Source organism: Apteryx rowi, unplaced genomic scaffold, assembly GCF_003343035.1.
Source record: "Apteryx rowi isolate R43461 unplaced genomic scaffold, aptRow1 scaffold_27, whole genome shotgun sequence".
In the NCBI taxonomy this organism is placed as follows: domain Eukaryota; kingdom Metazoa; phylum Chordata; class Aves; order Apterygiformes; family Apterygidae; genus Apteryx; species Apteryx rowi.
In genome coordinates, this window is record NW_020449085.1 from 3,004,195 (window position 1) to 3,027,130 (window position 22,936).

A 22,936-nucleotide genomic window follows, 5' to 3' on the forward strand; every position below is an offset into this window, starting at 1 on the left:
GTCATCAGAAGGCTCAGTCATCTACCCCTACTAATTTAGCTRCTACATAGCAGCAGTCACCTCGTGACTACACTGACTCTGCAGACTGGCTGCATTCAGGAAAGTGCAGTCTTCCCTCCTCAAACACAGGCAGCTACACGTAGCCTAAGGCAGCAGGTACAGCCCCTTCTCTGTGAGCATCCCACTTCCTCCAACCGCACCAGCATCGAGGGTGAAGAACAGGAAGGGAAACTATATGTGCGGAGTACATAAGCTTGAGGGAAGGAAACTATTGGTGACCATCTTACCTCATCATAGATGCTTTCAATCTCGTTGAGGAGACTCTTTGACCTCAGGACCTTGGTATCATTCTGCTTGAAGTTGATGCCCTGGTGGTCCAAGGATTTCAGGTAATATTTCTCATTCTGCTCTCGCCAGACTTTATTAAATCCCCTCTGGGCTTCTCGCCATTCCTCTTCTTTCATCTTTAACCTTGGATCAAGAAAACAAAAGACCAGGGTGAGTTAAGAGATATAAAAGTCTCATTCTGAGCATTTAAGGAAAACCTAGACCATGGTAAAATGGGAGGTTCCTGGACACTGTTGAGAAAAGCTGAATCCCTCATGAAAGGTGCATGAATGAAGGCCATCCTGTGGACACAGCTTTACAGGATGGGCACCCTGCACATGCTCTGCTGAGCAAACCCCTCTGGACTTCTTTCACGTCTAAGTAACACAGCTCATCGCAACTTGGCATCACTGTAGCCCCACTGAAGAGACGCGAGAGCCACAGCAGGTGGTACAACTCTCTTAGAAATCCTCAAAGAGTTGCAGAGCTCCGGCTGCTGAGAAGGAGCAGCTTAGTCTAGATGATTATCACAGTTATAACCCCGCAGCAAGCACATCGGAGCTTCCTGGGAATCAACTTCAGAATCACTACTCAGTGTTTCAAGGTAAAGCACATGCTGCAGCCTGCCTAAGGCAAYGCAGCCACAGCAGTTCAGAACCTGACCCCCAGGGAGAACATCCTTGCAGCAAGGTGGGGGAGACGTGACCTTGCAGGTATCCCGGGCAAAACTGTTTCTCTCAACTGTCAGGACCCTGAAACATGAGAGCAACAGTCCTGCAGAGATGGTAAGTAGCTGGAAAAGCATGTCTCCTTTTAGCTGGTTTTACAGTTGCTGCCTTCCATTTTCAGGAAATATCCCCTTGTTTACATGCCCAAAGGGTAAGGAGAAGATGTTGCTTTATTATACTTCTATACAGCCTCCTGCTTACACATCTCCTCAAGCTTCCTCAAGAGTTACAGCATTCACTCCCTCTCCTTGACCAAGTGAGGCTGACAACAGAAAACTGAGTGGGAATCTGAGTGTAGCACAGACACTGCAATTTTTGCCGATGGTCACTTGCAACAGTGCGATTTGGAAAAAAAAAATCAAATTTACCCTGTAACAATCCTCACAGTAGAGATATTTTTCTCATCTTACATATGATCCTGACACCACTGCATCCAGGGTTAGGAAAAAGCAGGGTTTAAAAGGAGACAATAAAAGTTCTACATCCCTCCAGCTGAGCTGGTGACATTTTTGTTTCAAAAGGGCAATAACCTTTTTCTAGGCGATAATTATGAAATACAGCAACTGATCAGAACATAAAATTCATTTCTTAAATTACATCTCCTGGAGGTCAAACCCTGTAGGGGCAGAAATTAGGTACTTTTATATAAATCTGGATCGTGGATCACACATTGCACTTTGGTAGAGCCCACAGGGCACGGTGTCAGAGCAGTACCTTTTCAGCACGATGGGAACAGCAACAGATGGGTTCTTGCGAAGGCCATCAATGATGTCGGCTGCTTTGTCAGCATATATCCTCTGCAGAGCCTTGCGGTGGATCACCTCCGAAGTGCCACCTAGAGTGTTGTCCAGTCGGAATTTGGCTTGCTCCTCAGCAGACAAGCGTGAGAGTTTCTTTTGGATTGCCTCAAGGACGCGGATTGTTGCCAGGTTGGTCTCCAAGACAACATCCAGCTGAAATGAATGGTRCATTAGCCATAGCTGAACAGATAAAAGACAATACTTCACAGAGACTAACATTTAAGTGACATGAAACAAGAAGCCATGCATGTTTAACAAGGTGTACTCAAGCAGCGGTTTCCACGTTTGGCTGTTCTAAAATAATCCAATTATATATTTCATCTGCTACCTATATAATACTGTGCAAGAATTTAAAGGCTACTAGAATGATACCTTTAGCAAATTACATATTCCATACGGGAATAGAATACAATTGATAGTTACTCTACAAAAGGATGTGACAAATCTGAGCATATTCGGGTAATTGCCAAGCTAACTTCAAGTCAAGATGTCAATCATATAACATCCTGAACATATCATTTTTCAGATTATTACATGGGAATGCATGTTTCTGTGCTTTACAGAGGTAACAAGGACAAAAAAAAAAAAAAGAAGAAGAAGCATCGATTATACACTGGCCCTTGAACATTTTCATCTGGAGTGATTTGAACAGAAGAGCTCTGCACAAAAAGCGAGAGGCAGAGGTGATAGCTTAGWGTGAGATGTGGTTATTCAGATGCTGCTTCTTGCATTGCAGAGTACACAAGCTCTTATGTAGAAATCAGGTGACAGAAACATAATAAAAACAGATTCGAAGAAGCAGTATTTAAGATAAAATCAGATCAAGATCATTAATTGCTCACAGGACCCCAGGCTTTCCAAGGCATGAATAAGGGAAAATAACTTACCTCAAAGCGCTCGTCCTCGCACCTGTAGATGTGCTCTTCATATTGCGTCTTCTTGGAGCTAACAAATGTGGAATCTTCGGACCAGGAAGGGAAGGAGACCCAGGTATCATTCAAAACCTTTGAGTAAGAGAGGGGAAGATAACCACCACAGTGAGTCTCCTGAGGGGGTCACAGGACTGCGAGACCCTTGGCTGCCTGTGAGCCCAGTCTTCTGGTAGCAGAGTCTAATTCCTCAGTCTTAAAAATTGTCTCTTGCTTCCTAATCAAGATACCGCCCAACATTCACAGGGCAGGCCCAAATGGCTGGGATAGAAACATCTGGGCAGTCTGAAAAATTCATTAGTTGGAGTTCTGAGAGAAAACTTGCAAGGGAGGAGAAAAAGAAAGATGAAAAAAGCTTTTCYTTTACTTTGGATGAACCAGCTGGCTGTGGTTTACTAATCACACGTATGATTCACCATTGACAATATTGGGTCATCACACTAAACGTGACTGTTGCACAGTATGTGGTTTCTGTCTCCAAATAAGGCTAATAAAGAATATAAACCTGTACCCCAACGACACCTTTCCTGACAGAGATGCTGAGCACCTGCAATTTTCATCACCTCCCAAACAGGAGCAGAGCATTCCCCAAACCTCAAAGAGGCCAAAGGCAAAGAAACATGGATTTTGGCAGGCAATCGTGAATGTCAGGCCCAATTTTCATAAACCTGAAGCCTGAATAACTGAGTAATTAAGATTCTCACATGAAGAAAAGTTTATAACTGCATCACACAAGACACTTTTGAGAGACATGTTAGGACTTAGTTTAAAAACTTATAATTGTTCCTTGCCCAGGTAGTTTTCACTGTCCTACCATCATTTCAACTAAACACTTATCACCACTGCTAACTGCTTGTCTTGGTCATCCACGTTCATCCTCCCCATCTTTCAGGGAACGTAAGCACAAAAAAGCATTTTGTTCCTAAACTGCAATCTTTTGGCTATTTGTCCTAGGTGCCGCAGATGTTTGTAGGCCCCCAGGGAAGGGATTTCTGGGATTCTCCCCTCCTCCAGTGAACACTCTTAAACAGCATGTTTCTTAACTGGCCTTCAATAAGAGTCCTGCCCATTCACCTCCCTCCAAGCATTACCTTCAACACCAATGAAGGAATAGGATCAGCCAGTACCTTTCCCACTTTAATCAAAAGGTCATTACACACATTAAAGGACTCAGTGAGTACATCTGATCCCTCAGCAYGCGTTCAGGAGACCAGCTTTGGCTCCTGACTGAGAAGTTTCCCTATAGGGAGCCAATTTCCCCAAGCAACACACTGTTTCTCAAGACGGAAGTCATGTTAGCATTTCAGGTAGAAAGAAGAATGGGGGGGATATGTGGGAGAATTTATTCACAGAAAACATGATTTTAAGGATGGATTAGAAACAAGCTTGACAGGGGACTAAGTGGGAATTTAGTTAAAAAGGTAGCAGTAATCTTTAATTACATACTCCCTTATTACAGATCCCTGAGACCACATTAAGACCATACAGAAAACTAGTTCTGTCATTTCCTAGCTTTAGAGTTTTTACATTTGTACACTTAATGTTTTCTCACACACACTGTATACCATGTAAAATATCTTATGTATCTAATGCCCCTTAGTTTTGCTTAAGCAGTTAAACATCGCAACTATTTGGCATTTTTTTCCAGCTGCTCCTCAAAGCATTGTGCAACCCTTTCACAAGCACCAGAGGAGAAGAGGTGAGGCCATCCATCAAAGCCACATGAGTACCAAATCTTTCCCCACCTCCCGACCAGCTTCCTGTATGGCCTATTCCTAGGCTGAAGCTTCACCCTATAAAATAGCTTCTGGCTACAATCCCCACATTTCCAAGAATGCCGAGTGCTCACTCGCCACCAGGAACACCTGAGGGTGTATTTCTCCTGGTCTCCAACACCTGCTGTGGAGACCCCTGAGCCAGGCTGGTATGTCYACACATGCCGGTGGAGATGCCAGCCCGGGTCCAGAAGCAACATAGCTGCTGGATCTCAATGCTAATGAGATCCCCCGCGAGCAGCAGCCTCCAGGCCCAGGCTCCACACCGGGCGACACACCCACCAGTTCTGGGGCACACGCGGTGGCACAACTCAGGGCACACTCTGCTGTGCAAGAGCGGATGTGCCCTGATGCTCCCAGAAACCTTTTCAGCATAGCTCAGGGATACAAAGTAAATTCTCATCCTCTTCTTTTATTCCACTTACTGGTGCTCCATTCCCTCTAAGAAGATTGGAAACAGCCTTCCTTTGTCATGCARTTCTTGCGTGAAAGTGTCTTACCTCTTTACACAGCGGAGTCCGCCCTGTGCACTTGGGTTGCTGGTAGCTCTTGGGTAAGGCCCGGTAGCTGGAGCCCAGTCTTTTACAGGAGGCATAGTCTATCTCCATGGCAATCCCCTCAGTAGCCCGTTCCTTTGGATACGTCTCCATGTGAACAGACTCTTTATACCCCAGAAAGTTTTTAAACCAAGTGAACAATTCTGGGAATTTCCTAAAAATAAAATGAATGATGTGAAAAACTAGCTAAGAAGAAATCAAACAGCGCTGAGCTGTGATACAGAGGCTAGAATTGCTTGCTACAGACAGACTGTGTCCGTGATGGCCCTCTGAATTACCAGCTTGGTGAGAAAGGACCCTCACAGCTCAATCCCACTTCCACAGAGTCTGAGAGAAAGGGAACCAAGCACCTGTTGCTCAGGTTGCAGATTGCTCTCYGGTGCAATTAAGGTGCTTTTGGATTACCACCCCGTATTGTCAGGGATAAACGGACAAGCATCAGAATATTCTCCACGTGCCATGTTGGTACAGTCTCCACAAGCAAAGAACTGCTTTCATGGCAGAGGCAGCACCTCTTGCAAGATGTGGGATCAAATCTGGGTCTCCCAGACTACTCTCATAGTGAACCCAAGCCAGATCCCTAGTTGTCTGCCAATATGTTCTTAACCTTACAACAGATCTTTTGATTTTTTCTTTTCAAGTTGGAAAGCAGTAAGAAGAAACTGAGAAGTGACTCTGTAACTGTCCTGCAAAATGTTTCTATGCTGAGGAGCAACAGCTTCACGCAGCCCTGTCTCTCAGACAGCACGGACCAACACAAACTTTGAAGAACGCTTTTTTTTTTTTTTATGGCCCAAGTTAAAGTCTACTTGTAGATAAAAGTTTTCTGAATAACTTCTTAGTCTAAAATAGTACATCTGTTCAACTCCTTTTTCTCATATTGCTGCAGCTTTGCATGAGATATTGAACCTGTTACACTAATTGAATCACTGCTCATTATTGCTTTTTCATTACATGACAGATTCCAACGTCCAATTCTAGAATAAGAAAGAGAACTGTAATATACCTTTCCCAATACAGATATTCATTCTTATAGCTAGGAGTACAGAAGATGGATGGGAGAAATACATAATTTTCTGGTTGAATACTTCACCTTTTCTAGCTAAAAGTGGTATCCTAATGATACCTGACTTGTCCAATTCCAGTGAAGCTACATAAAAAGTAAGCTCCTTGGGGCAGTTTCTTTGCACAGTAGCTAGTGTAACTAGTTCAGGGGGCCCTGAACCCAATTTACATTGTTATTACCTTCTCCGACTCTACTCAGAGCTCAGTTCACAGGAAGAAGGAATATTAATCTTGCAGGTCAAAGCTGATGAGAGGATATTTATTATGTCTGTTCTAAGTGATTAATACAGAGTTGTTCTGTACACCACTAGCAGTTATGGAATCATAATTTCTGTTTAAACTGTAGTATTCCATATCATTTTTGGCTTCTGGACAGAACTTCAGTTATTTTTTGCTTTTTTGAAATTTTAGTGGGTTTGTATCAGCACTCTTTTTCAGGGGACATTTCCCACATTATTTCATAGTCAATCTCTTCTTGAGTGAAATAATCCATGATTCCAGCGCAAGAGGCTGCAATAACATGCATCTAAATAGTTCTGTAGTACCAGCACTGCTCCTGAATGCTGCCTGCCTGCCAAGACATTGCTAGAAATCTCAAAAAAGCTCTTTTACCTCCTCTTAAATAAGAATGAGAAAACGGCAGTGTACAAGAACATGAAACTGGAAGAAAAGCTAAAGTGGGATGCTTATTCTTCTGCTCTAATAAAAGTCTGAAGGTCCAAAGCACATGGCACTTGCGCAGTATTAACCACTACAGGGCTCCCCAAATTTATCAATATCTTCCTTTCCCATCTCAACAGGCCACTTAGTAGCACTGGCACCTTACAATGTACATTCATGACACCCCCTCAGACTGCGCTGGAGGAAATAGGAGACCTCAGAGAATGAGCTGCCATAAAAGCGACTCACGCAATCCTCTTGTGGACAGACAATTCAGCCAGTGGCAGGCCATACAGATAAAAATTGGGTCAACAGCAGTGGAGGAAGTGGGCAGCAGAGGGGGGATTCCATCTCAGATTTACTCTGTGGCCTAGACAGTTCAAGAAACCACTGCCTGGCTCCTGGAGCTGTGTTCCTCCTCTGTGCCACACAAACACACAAGACGCATTCCTCTGAATGACCACAAACATTAGCTTTTCTTTCCTGGCTTTGAAACAGAAGCAGACCCATTGGATTAAACTTCTCACCTCCTAGCACTGACAACGTAAAGAAAGGAACTTGTCCAGGCTCCACTTACCCCAGGAATGGAGAAACTAGCTGCACAAGCTCAGCCCGGGAGATCACCTCCTGGTTGAAAATAACCAGGCAGCGAAGGAAGTTTTCGTATGCCTCTGTGCTACGCAGAGCTTTGCGGACCTTACAAAAAAGAGAATGCAAAAATCTTTCAGAGCAGAGAACAGCAAGCAATAGTATTTTACACATTTCCTCTGACCATCCACAACTGTGGGCAAAAGCCTAAATGAACTGAACAGAAATTAAGTTGTCCAAGTCCATAGGACCAGAAAAACAGCTTCTAAAGAAAGCCATCTTCTTGCTGGATACACCTTGCAACATCAGCTCTCTACGCTCGGGTGCATTATTTTGAGCAGAGGAGCAGCAAGTGAAGAATGAAATCCCTCAAAAGAAACCCCTAACAGCTGGATTATGAAATTCTGCAATCGGGGATGATGCAGTTGTAACAGGAGCACTAGAAACCCACCCAGGCTGCCTCTAAACCCTGCAGAATACTGCAAGTATGGAGCAGGGGGAAGAGACTTGTACCCTAACCGATACCATTCCAACCTCTGCCAGCCTCCAGCTGCTCTATAGCTCGGGTTATCACAGATGAACCAGGTTCTGCAATCCTTAATTTCTCACTAAGAGAAAACTGAAAGATTCATTCCAACACCATTACCCTTCCCATGAGAACAGTTAGCATCTACACATCAAATGGAGATCTATCATCATTAAGATATTCGTCATTACAATTACAATTCTTCAGCAGGGATTTTTACATTTACTCTTGTTAACACCTACACATTCTCCAAGCGATAGATTGGTTCCCAGTTACTATTAGCTGATCTACAGGGTGCTGTGAAATGCACCACATCATCAGGGAACAACCAAGACTTTCATCAATGCGTGAGTATTACTCAAAAAGCTTGTTTGCTCTCAATATATACTCCCCTCTGAGCCATAAAGAAATGCATGGACATCTTAGGGAAGAGGCCAAGGTACCACCTGGAAACATCCCACGTGGTCTTTATCTGTTCTACACGGTAAACCAGCGACAGGTAACAACCGTGCAAATAATTAGATTCATCTCTCAGGGAGAAAAACTTAAAACCAATGCTGACATGAGTCAGCTGCATTGTAAACTGAGCTCCCACACTGCAGGCATCTGGTTGTGGATGGGTGCAGCAAACCGTGCCAACACAGCAAGAAACCCTAGGCACAGCATGAGTTGTTTGGGGATTTCACGGGATGAAAAAATTTGGAGTACGAGTTACAGAAAAAATTTCCATTCCTGCAAATTTCCACAAGATTCAGCAGCCATAACCTCTGACACATGCTCCAGGCCAAGCCGTCCTCACAAAGGCTAGCAGCAGCAGATGAAAAGCTAAGAGAATCATTTTTGGGAAAAAGACACATATATCTGAGTAAAAAAAGAGGACAAATCTTTTAAAAAATTCATGGGATCTGACTTAAAGGTCATTCGATACATCCAAGTTCAAGTTGACAAATGCTATCAGTGCAGCATACATACCACAAACTGCACTGTGATAAAAATCAGGGTACCTACATGCTACGAACATAAATCAATGACACAAGATTGCTTTCTCTGAATTAAACTTCTCACCTTCTCAAAGAACAGAGATTCTGTCCCCACACCATGCTTGCTGGCTTCTGCCAAAGACTGGTCTTTTAAACCAAGCAGCTTCGGTTTCTTCTGTTATAGATACATAAAAAAAAAAGGCAAGACAAAAAAAGGCTGTTCAGCTGAGCAGGTTGCTGTATTTTGTATATCTATTGCATAAGGGTTTCAGCTTCCCTACCATACTACATTTTTTCAAATAAAAGAAAGGTGTTTTTCTGGAAGGAAGTTTACATGAAAGTGTGTGTTCCAGGTTAAACTATTAATCTTTAATCAGTGGCATAAAACTCCAAATATTTCTAATACAAGGACATATCCTTTTCTCTGTCTGGTTGGCTGAAATAGTCACTGGTTGTAGTCTATCTCATTTTTCTAACTAATTTGCAGAACTACAAAAAAAAAAAAAAGAGTTTTTGACTAGCATCCACCCAGTTCTTCAAGCCTTACATCTCCCTAAAATTAGTGTCTTTCCTCCTGCACTCCACTGCAAGATCCTTTCTTTTCCCCATATCAGCCCAACACTCCACATCCTAACAAAGGCTGAAAGCCACCTCCAAAATGTGTTTTATTTTGTTGTACTTTATTTGAGGAGGAGCAGAGAGGCTACAAGGGGAAGCAAATCAGTGAAATTAAATGATACAACTACATGTGGCAATGCTTTTCTTTACAAAGCAAGATACATCACCTTCAAATAAGGCAGACAACTTGTTCCAAATGCACAAACACTAAACCACCTGGCCACTAGACCATTTTTATTAGACTGCAAGGCCTTGTTCTCCCTAAAACGTGGGCAGTTTGAAAACGGCAAACTTGGCTAAGAGAATAATCGTTAGCCATTGTATTGTAAGGCTTATCATATGAAAGATGAACAAAGGTGATGCCATCGCATCTGCTCTAAGTTCTGCTTTAATAAAGCTTTTGGGCACACCTTTATGTTTCCCTCAGCTATCCTCCCACGTGCCTCAGGAACACCACTGCAAATTCTGGATAAACTTATTTTGTGACTTTACTGAGACTTTTTTCTTCCAAACTCCACATCTCCTTCTCATCACCAAACATTGCTTTATTAACCAATAAATACACACCCACGCACTCTGCAGCATTCTAATAAGGGGGGAAAAAGCACTTTTTTTTCCCAAGCCAGCAAAGTGACTGTTACTACCCTCGGGTACAGATAACAGCACCAGTTTATGAAAATTAGAGGCAAAGTCCTGCATTTAGAAACAATCACTTGAAAAGGTTTCTTTTAAAGGCAAGCACTAGCTTCAGTTTTCTCAAACTGCAATCTGTGCCTTAAAATCACACAGGTTTGTAAAACGCATCCTGATTTGCCACTGCCTTCTGGGAAAAAACATGACTGCCAAACGAACAGCATACGCTCTTACCTTCACCGGAGGGGTTGCTCCAGTTCCTGAGTGCCGTCGTATCTGACAGCCGTTCTGGTTGGGTCTCTGCTGCTTGTTGTTGAGCTGTGGCTTCTTCACCGTGCCACCATGGTCATTTCTCACAGATTCCACTTTCTCTGCAGTTGTTTTACTTAACAGCTTATTTAGAAACAAACCCACAGGACTGTTAGAGCTGAGTTCCACATATCCAGGCAAAAAACCACGCCTGATTCTCCTAGCTCTAGATGACCAATGTATTTCACTGCAGTTACTGCGGTCTTGGAACAACTCTTTTAGACAAAGGGATCATACTTAAAAGAGAAGCTATTGACAGGAGTCAATAGCTTTCACTGTGGCCCCATTCCCACACTCAGTAGAAGATCACTTGAAAAAAAACAAGAAGCAAACAAACAACACAGCACATTTTTCTGAACTCTGGCTACATAAACAGTTTTCCATTAAGTATGTCAGTCCCACTGTATCTACAAGGAGACTCACCACAGAGCTGTTGGCATCAGGCAGGAACTGCCCAAACTCTGAGAGCAGATCCTCCTGGTTTTTGAAGAGCCGCGCCACCTGCGCATACACCTCCTGCTCCGTCAGAGCCGGCGTGTAGTTACCGCCTGCCTCCTTGGCGTTCCGCTGCTCTTTCTGACAGAGGAAAGAGCAGAGGTGTCAGAAAAAGGGCACCTGAACTATTAAGGGAAGAGGAAACAAATCAGTAATAGAACGAATGAAACGACAAAGGTCTCGGCATTTTCAGTAAAAAATCATACTGAATGCCCAGCTGGCCTATAAACATTAGACACTGACTGAGCAAGTGTTTTCTCTACTTTTTACATTAATACGATAGCCATGCTGTCTCTTCACGGTCCATACTCACAAAATGACAAATGGGATTTCAAAAAAGGCATCCTACCTGTTATTTCAGATGCTTGCAAATAAAGACGACTGATGTAAATCTTTTATTTCATGCTGCTACACAATATTGTAATTTGCAAGAGTCATCTGAAAGCTGGCTAGCTTGCTGGCCACAGCTAACCCAGTACAAGACCAGAATGAGAGTCCTGGACAGGCCCCATGGCACAGGAAGAGAAAAATGCCTACATACACTCAAAATCATAGTGTTAAAACTAACCTGATATGTATGGAGGATCTCCAGGAAGGCCTTGTAGATGTCTGGCTGTCCCTGGAACCGATTCTTGATCTTGTTGACATAGTTGATGGCATGATTAAACTCAACAGGCTGATTGTTCTGCAGGGACGGTGTAGTTCCCAGCGGGATTGTCACAGGTGTGTGAGGTTGGACCGGCGGAGAGCGCGGTGATGCATATGGTGGAATTGGGGGAGTTTGCTGGCTGGCGGGAGTATGTGCCTGCATTTGAGATGGCTAAGAAGAAAAGAAGCCATTTCAGAAATTAGTAGATCCCTTTATGTTTGGAATAAAGGCACTTTTATTCCACATATTTACCATATGCAGAGGAAAAAACACAGCATATAACTATTACTGATGCCAACAGTGGAACAACGTGGATTCAGTAGAGGTACCCCTGAGTTGGAGTATCAGAAAGGATATAGCAGCTGGATGAAATTCCCTGCTACTACATCCAGTCAAACAATCCCTATCCGTATACTGACCCTGGATGCCTTTTGCTGCACTTCCTTAAAAGACTTTTTTTTTTTTTTTAAACCAATACGAAATAATTATTTCCTTCACAGGTCTAGGCAATTTTAAACAGCTATATCTCCAGTAAACCAAACCTTTCCTAGTGGCTGTCTCATCAGAAACTGCTGTTAAGCGTCAAAATGAAGAAGTACCATTTCACAACCAAAACTGCATTTTAAAAATCAACAGAAGCATAAATATAAGTAATCAAAGCAGGAGAAAACTATTAGCCAATGGAAAAAAAAGAAATCAACATTCAGAGGGCCAGTAGGGACTACATTTCACCAGGAAGAGAAAACACCGGGTCTCTTCAAGATGTTATTAACAACTGTTTTTCCTTGCTACTTGCTTTTGACTGAAATATGAGCAGAAACATGTACTACCTCAAAAAACAGAGCCAAAATGCGTAGGCATGGCTTGCTCCAACATTGCAAGCTATTTTGCCCCTCGTGAAGAATTCTGGGATGCAGAGAGTAAGGCAACAGCAAGAGAAAAGTGCCACTTCTTTCAGCATTCAGGCAGAGAGCATGGCAGGTCAGACTCTCAGATTAATCACGTTTAGCCCTTGGGGTGGGGTGCTATTTGGTAAGCATACTCTTGCTAGATACCTAGCAGCCACAGGAAGACTTAGTAGCAGTTTTGAAGTGGCAATTTTAAATGGAAATGGTAGTGTTCGTTTCTCTTGCCTTTCAGACTTCAACGCTTGTATTACGCAAACTTTTCACTACTGACAATTTAGGTAACGGTGTTATGGTTGCCAGATACTTACTATTACCTGACCCTGTTTTATTTACCTACAACTTCACCTGTCTGTTAGGGAAATCTCATCTCAACATCTAGCATCTCCCTCAGGTTCATTTTAAAGTTTCAGCAAAAATAGTTCAACTTTTTCCAAGACGATGACATGGGTAAAACCATTTAGCACACAGTGATGAGAAAAAGACAACCTCTTCACTGAAGGCATGTAGTACTTGTATCCTTTGGAGAAAGACCTTGAAATTTGGCACGGGTAAGCTAATTTGGGAATGTCTTAGCTTTTAAGTTTTTTTTGCTTTGCAAGTCTTAACTACATTTTAGTTTGCCCTTTCTAAGTAGGAGGAGGCAAGTCCCACCAATGTTCTTCTAGAGATTATTTGATTGTCACATTGTAAATCCTGCTATTTGCTAACTGCATATTCCTTTTTTTCCTTTTCAAGCCAATTGATAGCTAATTGTACAGTTTAGAAACTAATCCTTGAAACTTTGGGGATTCTTCCCCTCCAGAAGTCTCTCAAACCCATCTACATTTTGAGGGTGAAATACATGATATATCAGCTAGAGCAAGTTCCATAAATGCCTCTTAGATTATCCCATTCTGTTTCCAATCACATAAAACACATCTGTTGGACAGCAGCTCTGGATTACATCTAAAGCAGAGAGTCAAACTCCCTTTGTTATTGAAAGGTCTCAGTTTCAGACACACCAACTGTGAGATCTAAAGGGAACATCATGGTCATCTTGTCTGAACCCTGCACTTTACTTAGATTTTGCCAACAACTGCTACACCCATCCAACTGATGGCTGAACTAGACTACTTCTTTACAGCAGGCATCCAATCCAAAAACAATATTTCAAGCAATGCAGAATCTACCACATCACTAAGCAAGCTCTTCTAGAAGCTTAATTACCCTAAACATTTGAAACTACACACAAACTTACACACCAAGAGCCACATCTTTACCATGGCCTCTGTTTTATGAAGAGCTTCTTGGAACTGAAGTTATTCTGAGCAAATATACACAAAAGCAGTGGGGCAGTTCAACACTTACCCAGTGCTTTAATTAGGAGGCCCTTGCTGCRAAGTCAAATGCATTTCTAAAAGGGGCCCTTTCTCCTGAGGCTGCTGGATCTCTCCCTGAATACTGCGTGTACATTTTGCTAGATGCTCTGAGCAACTTTCAGTTTTCAGTTGAAAGTAAAAGGCTTTTCCAAGGTTTAAGGTTGCATATTTGTATTACTGTCAGATCAACTAGTAAGCACCTTGAAAGGTTTTAAAAGGACAAACTAATCCGGGAACAGAAGGACAACACAAGCATGAAGCACAAACCAAGGTTCATGAATACTGTGAAAAAGCAATGCACAGTTTCCTTTATCATTTTTCACCTCCACTCCAATTTCTGCTGGGGGCAGTAAGTTTCCCATGTATGATCGTATGTCATTCAAAGTCTCTCACCTTACTGATTTTGGCAGGTGGTGGCTGCGGCGCTGGCTGTGCTGGTGTTGGGGTTGACTGTGCTGAAGGCTGCGACTGATGTTGAGGCTGGGGCTGGGGCTGGGGCTGCAAGCCATGAGTGGGGATCTGGTGAACTTGTCCTGGTGTTGTCACGTTCACCATATCATTTGTCTGCACCTCAATCTTGTAGCCAGGTGGCAAGAAAGTGTTGAAGCCCATGATTAAGTCAGGGTGACCCTTGAAGAGCTGAGACACACGGCTGATCACTCCTGGAGTGTCAATACTGGAGAAGGAATAAGATCAAAATGTCACAATCCTCTAAGACACTTTCAGTGGTGCACCAAGTTCTCCACGTAAGAATTTTCCAACAGAATTTACACCCACATCATCTTGAGCCTATGATGAACCTATGAAACAAGGCTAAATTGATTCCTATAAATACATTACTGAAGAATGACATTAGAATCATTTTATTAGTCCAAACAGCATTTTATATCTATGAGATCTAGTCACAAGTCTGACCGTTATTAGTGGGCAGACAACCAGACAGCCAGATGAATCAGCTATCAAGGCTGAACTTGTGAACTCCCACTCTAAGCAGAGATTTAGTATAAACGAAGGGATGCATTTAACTTTCAAAAGAGAAAGCACACGACTGCTTTCCTACTCTATTACTGGAGGTGTGTTACTCTGCAAATGAAAGGACAGAATTCAGCTCCTGTTCTGTGCCCACACACATGCATACAATCTTTCTGACCTGGAAGGAAGAAGCAGAATGCAATTTCTTACCTTTGAGATTTAAATTCCTTCATAATATCCAAGAAGTCATTGTAGACCTGTGGCTGACTACCGAACTGCAGCTTCACCTGGTCAAGATAGGACAGCGCATCCTCCACCTGGAGACAAAACAAACAGGTTATACTAGCAGAGAAGATTTTATTTCACCTCCATTGTTCTACAAAAGACACAGGATTTGAAAAAACAGCTGCTAATCCTGAGCCAGGGCAGGGAGTTAAGGAGCACAAGATCATGAGCCTGGTTAGCTTATTACCCAGCACCATTTGAATAAGAGATGCTCACAAGATAAAAGTGTATTAAAAAAAAATCCACAGATCAGCAGAATTAGTCAGAAAAAACATACTCCAAATTTACCCTCTAACCACCACTGAGCTCACTTCTAGGATAAACAGAAGTGGACTGAGTATTTTTCCTGCATTCATACGTGGAAATTATTATGGAAGTCTAAGAGTAAGCAGAAAGGGGAAATGACATATTCAGTGTAGTAGATGTCTGCCAGGTACACACTTGCACTTTCTCTAAAAGCCAGACATTTCACTTCGACACATAAGGATTTTGAAAATGGCAACTGTGGGCGGTAAATTGTTTTACACCTCAAACAGCAAGAAGTTTATGAACTGTTCATGTACCAACATCCAATTTTCAGAGATGCTGAAAGAACAGCCACAGCCTAAAGTGAGAGCTCTGGGTACCGATCATCTCCGACAGCCAGGCCACCTGCTAATAAGTTGCAAGAGCTACCCACGGGCCCTCTCTTTCATCACCCACCAGCCTAGAGAGATCTTACGGGCCATAGAAGCTGTCTCTAACAACATCTGAGCTCTCTCTCTGAAGTTGTTGCTGTTTTATTGTACAAAAAATACTGAAATTAAAAGTCAGCAAAGCAGGGAAAGGATGTACAGCCCTAGCCCCAATCTTGCATCAGTGAAGTCGGTGGAGGATTTGCCATGGGATTTCATTGGGAGAAAGAACCCCAGGTTATGAAACCATTCTCAGTGGTCTCTAGAAATAAAGTGTCCTACCTTAAGCAAAAAAAGGGCCTTTCACCCAACAAAGCAGCAGGGGAAAAACTGAAAGGGACTGTGCCATATTTGGAAGAGGGGAAGAAATAGGCATCAATGCATATACATGCCTTCTCACTAGAGCTGATCCAAATGTAACTACTGTAATGGGTTATTTTTGGTGGACTTTTCTCTTTTTTAAGGATTTTACGGCATGTATTCCAAGAATAGTGCCTTCCTTACTCCCAGATTACTCCCACACATCCACCCACATAAGCCATGTGTTCAGAAAAGCACCAAACATTTTTGTAATTTAACCTATTCATATGAACACTCCGATCAATACTTCTTCCTTTTCCTTCCTGCCCCAATCTTTGACTAGTAAGTCCAGGTTTTATTAAGGTATTTGAAACAACACAGTTTTGGCAGAAACAGCAGTCCCTTTCTGCAGACAATAGTCTCCCAAGAAGGAGAAGCTTCTAAGCCTTGTCAGAAAGCTTTTAACTGGCTTTGCAGGGAGGCTTCTCTTACATACACAGCAGAAAAAGGCCCCCCAGCTGCCTCCAGGATTCAAGCACAGGCCTCAAACACTACAGCCTAATCTACAATTCCCCAAGTCAGATCAGCAGTTTGAAAGAAATATTTTCAACAACGTTCCCCATCCCTCCAGGCTGCTACAAAACCTCATCTTAAAGTTTCCTGGATTCCCGAAGTGACAAGTTCTGCTGAGCACGTAACGTGGGACAATGTTTTCTGTGGCTGGTGCTGTGCATCTTGGGTATATATAGATCCTCCTCATCCCTCTTCCTCTCTCCCAGAATCCAAGGACTTTACTCACACATCCCATACACCCAGTTTCGATGCGTTTTCATTTCAACCACCCATTTGCAAAGAGAGCAGCTATTAGCCGAGCTCTCTTGTCCACCGGCAGCAGACCCCCCAGCTCCGCTCAAAAGGCCTCGCTTACTTAAGCGCGCAGCAATGCTCGACGTTACCTTAAGCCTCTGGAACTGCTGCTGGCCCTGCACGGGCACCGCCGGCGGGGTCGGGTGAGTGTGACTCTGCACCACTTGGCTGCCGTGCGGCTGCACCGGCGTGGTGTGGTGGTGCCCGCTGTGGACGGCTGCGATGGCAGGCCCATGGCTGCCCGAGCTCTGCGGCACGGCCGACACCTGGCAAGACAGGAGCGCGTCAGCTAGGGTTACGGCRTCGCGATAACCTCTGCTCACTGCCCGGGCAGAGGGCAACGGCRGTGGTAAATACTTCAGTCCTTCTGGATTGGGAGGTAAAAGTTTAATGAAGCAGAATACGATCAGTTTGAACTTAAAGCATGACTGCTAACGACCTTACTCAAAAAGGGTATTTCGGCTTCTTTAACAATGACCCGGAGAGATGTAAAAACACAACAAAACAAAAACAAACAAGACAACTCATAGCCCGTATTCCAGATGTACGAGAGCCCTCTCCACGGACAGGCTGGAAGTGCAGGTTCCTTCCAGGCTGGAAGACTCACTACTTGTCTGGTCACCAACGCTAACAGAACAAGAACAAATTGCAAGAGGAGCAAGAAAAGGGATTTTTTTTTTTAGTCAGATGGAGTCAGTTTTCTCTCTTTTCTCTAAAGAATACACACTTAGCATCATAAGCTACAATTTGAATGAATGAATCTTTAACAAGAACTTTCACACTCTTGCTGTTTTATTTAGATACTGGAAGCCAAACTGCCGTTCTTTGGCTTCCCCAGCAAACTCAGGGAAGAGCCCAACTTGATATTTCCCCTTAGAAAACAGGGAAAGCAACAGAGGGCATGCACTTTTCAAGCTTCCTTTATATATTAAAACAAGCAAAGCGCCTATTAAAAAAATAATAATTCTTTTAAAATAAATTACTGATCATTTTACACGAACTTTGTTTTCTATTCAAACATCTTTTAGATGGTATGTTCTTTTTTTTTTCTCCAATCCTTCTCATTAAGAAGATTTATTTGCTGCTCCGTTTGAGTTCTTTGTAGGAAGGACTACCTGCATTAAATAGATCTGGACCCACTCTCCAGTCCCTGCAAGTGCCTGCCTGCTAGCTCTTTAGCTTTGTCTGCTACTACGAGTGTGAATATCCCTTCTGCAGTGCTAAGGAAGAAACTGTGTTTACAATCAGTCACAAGACAGAAAGGGTGGCTAACCAGCAATAAAAACATGGAATGCAATATGCCAAAAACATGTCAACAACAAGTAACAAGAACAGTCTTCCCCTGGTCTTTCCCTCAGAGATATCTTAAATGCTTTCTTAAAGCACTCTTTGTCTTCCCCAAGCTGACAGTTCCTTGCTAAGGAGGCAAGTGGACGGCCTCTCGGAGGGAAGAGTGCCACCTAATGACCCTGGGGCAATGTTTTCCGAAACTTTTCAATTTTCCTGAAAGTCTCCAACCTAAATACTGATCCAACCCAGTCTGTTAAGCTTAAGATCATCCAAGACATCATAAACCTGTGACAGAGCAACCATAAGAACAAACTTCTTCCCAGTGAAAAAGGAAAAATGGAGAAACACCTCTGTACACACTTGCCGACAGGATTCAGAGACCACAGTCCTGGAGAATCATTAAAGCCCTAGCTCAAAAAAGGTAAATACACATCACATTTGATGTTTAGAGACATCTGAATGATCAAGCTGATGGTCTTAAAGCAAGTGCTTAAAATCAGACATATGCTTAGGTATATTGCCAAATTTGGGGGTTCCTTTAGGAAGCGCTGGTTAGCAAATTAACCCCTAGTGAAAGGACAAACACGAGTCTTGCATCGGCAGGTCACCACTGTTCACGCGCCCAGACCCAGCTAGGTGACAAGCAAACGCACCTGGTAGCTGGGAGTTACCGAGTACTGGATCCCAGTGGCAGACTGCATGGTCTCCGAAACCGCCTCATATACGGGCGGCGCCGGGGCGAGCACGCGGTGCTGGTGCTGGAAAGCCTCTGTGCTGCTGGTGATACGTCTCTGCTGCGACGCATACACAGGTGACTCCTGCTCATCCAATCGCCGCTTCATTCTGCACTCATGCTCGGGAAGCACTACAAAACCTGTTAAAAACAGACCAATTAACCAACGTAATTGATTAATCACTCCCTGGCGGCACCGAGAACACTAAGTTCACCGAGAGCAGGTAGGGCGAGTTTCTCTCTGTTCATTTAAGTTATGCTGCTGGTATTTTGAGAGAGGAAAATAGAATTAAGATGCAGCTTTCTGCATAAAAGATACAGTTGTGCTCTAATACAGCTTATTGTTAGAAATAAAATACTTGCTTGAAAGTGAATCATTTCTTCGATCTCACCTAAAGTACCTTACTAACAGAACCATCTTAAGCACACGCAGACCCTGAACCAAGCACAGCTCATTTAATGCAGTATTTGAATGCAACGCAATTTGGGGGAGCGCGTGTTACCCACACACAGCCTGGACAAAGTTGCCTACAGTGAAAGCAGAAGCCTTTCCAAAAACCTCCTGGACAGTCCAGGTAGGATGACGGTCAGCCCTGAGAGATGCTTTAAAAAGAGGGGAGGAAGGGGGGAGAAGGAGGAAGAAAGCAGAAAGTTCAGTGAAGACTTTGAGATCGCTTTCAGGGCCACCAAACGAAGCATTCTCAATTTAATACACAGCCAGACATGCAACCACAGTGCAACCTACAGACTGACGAGGAGGAGCATTTTGGGTGCCACGTTCCTCGTAGCCTCACGGCCCCCTTCTCCAGCACCGAAACGCCGAGCGCAAACCGGAGCAGCCACGTCTGGCATCCTGCGCGCGTGCTAGGCAGGTCGGTGAACAGTCCCACCGACTCTCCAGTATTTTCCCTCTCAACACGCAGACATGTTCCTGCCCTACTGGTCTGTATACAACCCCATTTCCCTTCAAAGCTGACAGGTCACTTTTCCACCGTCCTTAAAATGCCACGAATTCTTCACTTTGTTTGAATGAACTACTCATCTGCTCTTTTCTGCGAGAAAATTCAACTGCTGTTTTCTACACTGTGATAGTTACTGCCACCCTTAAGATGTTATCTGCCGTTCATAAAACCGTTGGGTGCTCAAAAGCACACGCAGCCCATTTAGGTATTTGATTGGCAGGGGACCGTTGCAGCAAAACCCACTCTCTTTGGTCTCTAATTCATCAGGACCTTTCCAAAGCAAATCTACAGCCTTTTTAATTTCACTGCAGCTAAACACATTCACTACTAACATGGATGCACATAAGGTGCAAGCAGAAGAAACTAAGCTCCCCCCAGAATAACTGTACAACAGCCAACTAAGACACTTCTCCTCTACAAAGTCATGACAACCCTTCACAGTCTAAATCATTATTAACCAAATAACTCAAAGATCATTCACCAATATCTCAATATATGTCAAAAATACGTACAGGGCAGGCAGCAACATCAAGGTTGGGAGTACATCAATGTGGGCTTGCAAACGTGAGCCAGCTAATCATTTTCACCTTTGCATCCTTCCTCCCTCTTTACAAGTCTCTTCTTTCACTCGGAGGGGGTATGACACGAAGGAAGATTACTTCATTTCTTTTCAAAGTTGCTCTTCAAGTTTAACCTCTCAGAATACAGTCCTTATCAGGTCCTCAGAGCGCTTGGCAGGTAGACGGCTGCCTGTAGAGGCAAAGCAGGACTGCTAACTTCAAATAAAGGAGAAAGATTACTAACTGGATCTTATTCACACGCTACAAAAATCCAAGCAGATCTGATCTCTGGCATACACTCAGGAAGCTGAGGAGCAAACTCCAGGAGCCGTTTTTCCTAATTGTATCTGTATTGGTTGTCTTTTCATTCAACTGCTCTCTGCAGACAACTTAAGAGCTACACGAGTTAACTTGGAGCTACTCCCTTTAAGCGCTGCCGGTATTTTAGCTTTGTAAAACTTACAGCTTCATGTTAATAGGGCTGGGACTAAACCGAGTGACGCTGGTGAATTTGGCTGTGCCTCATCATCCCGAGAGCGGAGCTAGCTAGGATTTTGCATTACAATGGCTGACTGCATGAGTAAAGTCAGAGCAAAGCTTTGGTGTCATTCATTCGTAACACGCTCACCAACTTGCAACAGCTCCGAAAGCCCTTTTGGTGTAAACGCTGTTACCCTGGCCAGCTCTTCCACCTCCTTCTGATCTCCCAGGCCAGCTGGCCCCTTACCCTTTTAATGGCGCAACAGCGTTCCTTCTGTATGGAAACAACCAAGAGTTACCGATTTTCAGAGGCACACACGCACACATTTCCCCAAAGCGTGAAACCTCTCTAAACAAATTCACACGTGATTTACTCTAAAGAAGTGAAAGAGCTCCAGCAGGCCTAGCACATTGTCTGCAATAAGGTATGTAGGACTTCCAGAAGACAGAGGAATGGAAGCAAAGGATGAAGTTGCAAAAACCATTTAATGCAGTGTGGCTCTTGTTAGAGTCCCACCCTCACGTCTCAGTTCCCCAAAGCGACACACCACACTTGTCACTCTGGACGGACTAATCAACCTGTAAGATCGATGCTGAGCTGTAAAAAGGCTGTTTGAGGCCAGAAGATGGCTGGAAGAGTCACGTGCCCGTACAAGTTATGAGGATTAAAATGCCACCTTAGGCTAAAAGAGAAGCCTTTCCTCTCGCAGAGCTACCAACATCTCAGTTCCGCAAGGCTACGGGAACTGATAACACCCCGGATAAGACACCACGTATAAATCGGCAGCCTGACCATCAGTTGCTGAAGCTCCTGACTCTTGCAGACCAAATGAGCAGGCTTGCGGAAACACGGCTTGCTACGTGGTCCACATTAAAGCTTCCGCTTAGCGAATATTAACGCTCCTGTAGGTTATATTTTTTCTGCATGATTCCTGCGTGTGAACAAACACTTCTGCTGCAAGTCGTGCAGCAGACTTTTGACAAGGGCTCCAGAGGCTCAAACACTTTGCACGTATATTATGTAGGAGAATTCGGAGGGGGGCTTTTCCATCTGCTTGTTTACGGGTACAAGGTTTCTCCCCCTTTTCTCCCACAAAACGCAAACAGGCTTCTCCTCCTCACCTCTGCTAAGGCAACTTTGGAATCCCTACTTCTACCCAAGCCCCCTAACTGCTTCAGCTTTAAAATGTCATATTGTATTAGCGCTGGAGTCAGCCAATTTTCCTAATTTACTTTGTAAGTGAATACTGAGCGCAGGCTAGGACGGGCTTCTAAACCACCCAATAGGTTTAACGAGAAAATACCCCAAAGCCTCCCTTCCGTGACACAGTGGCCTGCAGTGCAGAATAAGGTACAGCAACATGGACTGCTACCTGCAAAGGCAGCGCCCTGCACGGAGGAGAGCTTCCACGGCACACCAGCTGCAGGCAAGCCAACGCTAACCCCGCTCCGAGCGAGCGAGCGAGCCAGTGGCACCGAGCCCGAACCCGCACTCCAGAACCTCCACCAGGCTCTGGAGATGGAGCTCTTTATTGTCGTGTGAATTCCAAGGGAAACGGTACCTTCACGTTGCAGTCTCTATCCCTCTAGATACTACTGCATGGGCAGGCGATGCTCAGCCCTTCCTAACCTACAGGACTAGCTGAGTTAAGGAAAATGTCATCCTCTGGGCTCTAAGTCAAGACAACCCAACATGTGCTGCTAGTTTTCCTACGCTTCCTAGGGGCAAGAGAGCCACCCCTTGCACCCTTCTGAATCATTCCTTGCTAAACTCCTTTTCTGGGACAGCATCCGTGTTTATAAGAGTAGCTCGCAAGAGAGTACCACTTAAAGAAGTTTTCCAATTCACAGGCTTTTTTTTACTCCTAGCAGAGAGCTGATCTCAATATTCTGCCAGTCCTAGACGAA

At 43.9% G+C, this 22,936-nt stretch overlaps 1 protein-coding gene across 1 annotated transcript in view; it reads right to left on the reverse strand.

The window, feature by feature from the left end:
- Positions 1–20,709, reverse strand: part of SIN3A (SIN3 transcription regulator family member A) — a 32,180-nt gene extending 11,471 nt beyond the window's left edge. Inside the window, exons 1-14 of the mRNA XM_026068275.1 lie at positions 20,501–20,709; positions 18,947–19,167; positions 17,093–17,269; positions 15,088–15,194; positions 14,299–14,581; positions 11,559–11,810; positions 10,919–11,071; positions 10,421–10,579; positions 9,021–9,110; positions 7,419–7,537; positions 5,060–5,270; positions 2,743–2,859; positions 1,770–2,008; positions 288–471 (exon numbers count right to left, since the gene is read on the reverse strand). Of these exons, the coding sequence (XP_025924060.1) occupies positions 288–471; positions 1,770–2,008; positions 2,743–2,859; positions 5,060–5,270; positions 7,419–7,537; positions 9,021–9,110; positions 10,421–10,579; positions 10,919–11,071; positions 11,559–11,810; positions 14,299–14,581; positions 15,088–15,194; positions 17,093–17,269; positions 18,947–19,135 (2,280 nt within the window). The 5' untranslated portion in view covers positions 19,136–19,167; positions 20,501–20,709. The remainder of the gene's footprint in view (positions 1–287; positions 472–1,769; positions 2,009–2,742; positions 2,860–5,059; positions 5,271–7,418; positions 7,538–9,020; positions 9,111–10,420; positions 10,580–10,918; positions 11,072–11,558; positions 11,811–14,298; positions 14,582–15,087; positions 15,195–17,092; positions 17,270–18,946; positions 19,168–20,500) is intronic.
- Between the last annotated feature and the right edge of the window lie 2,227 nt (positions 20,710–22,936).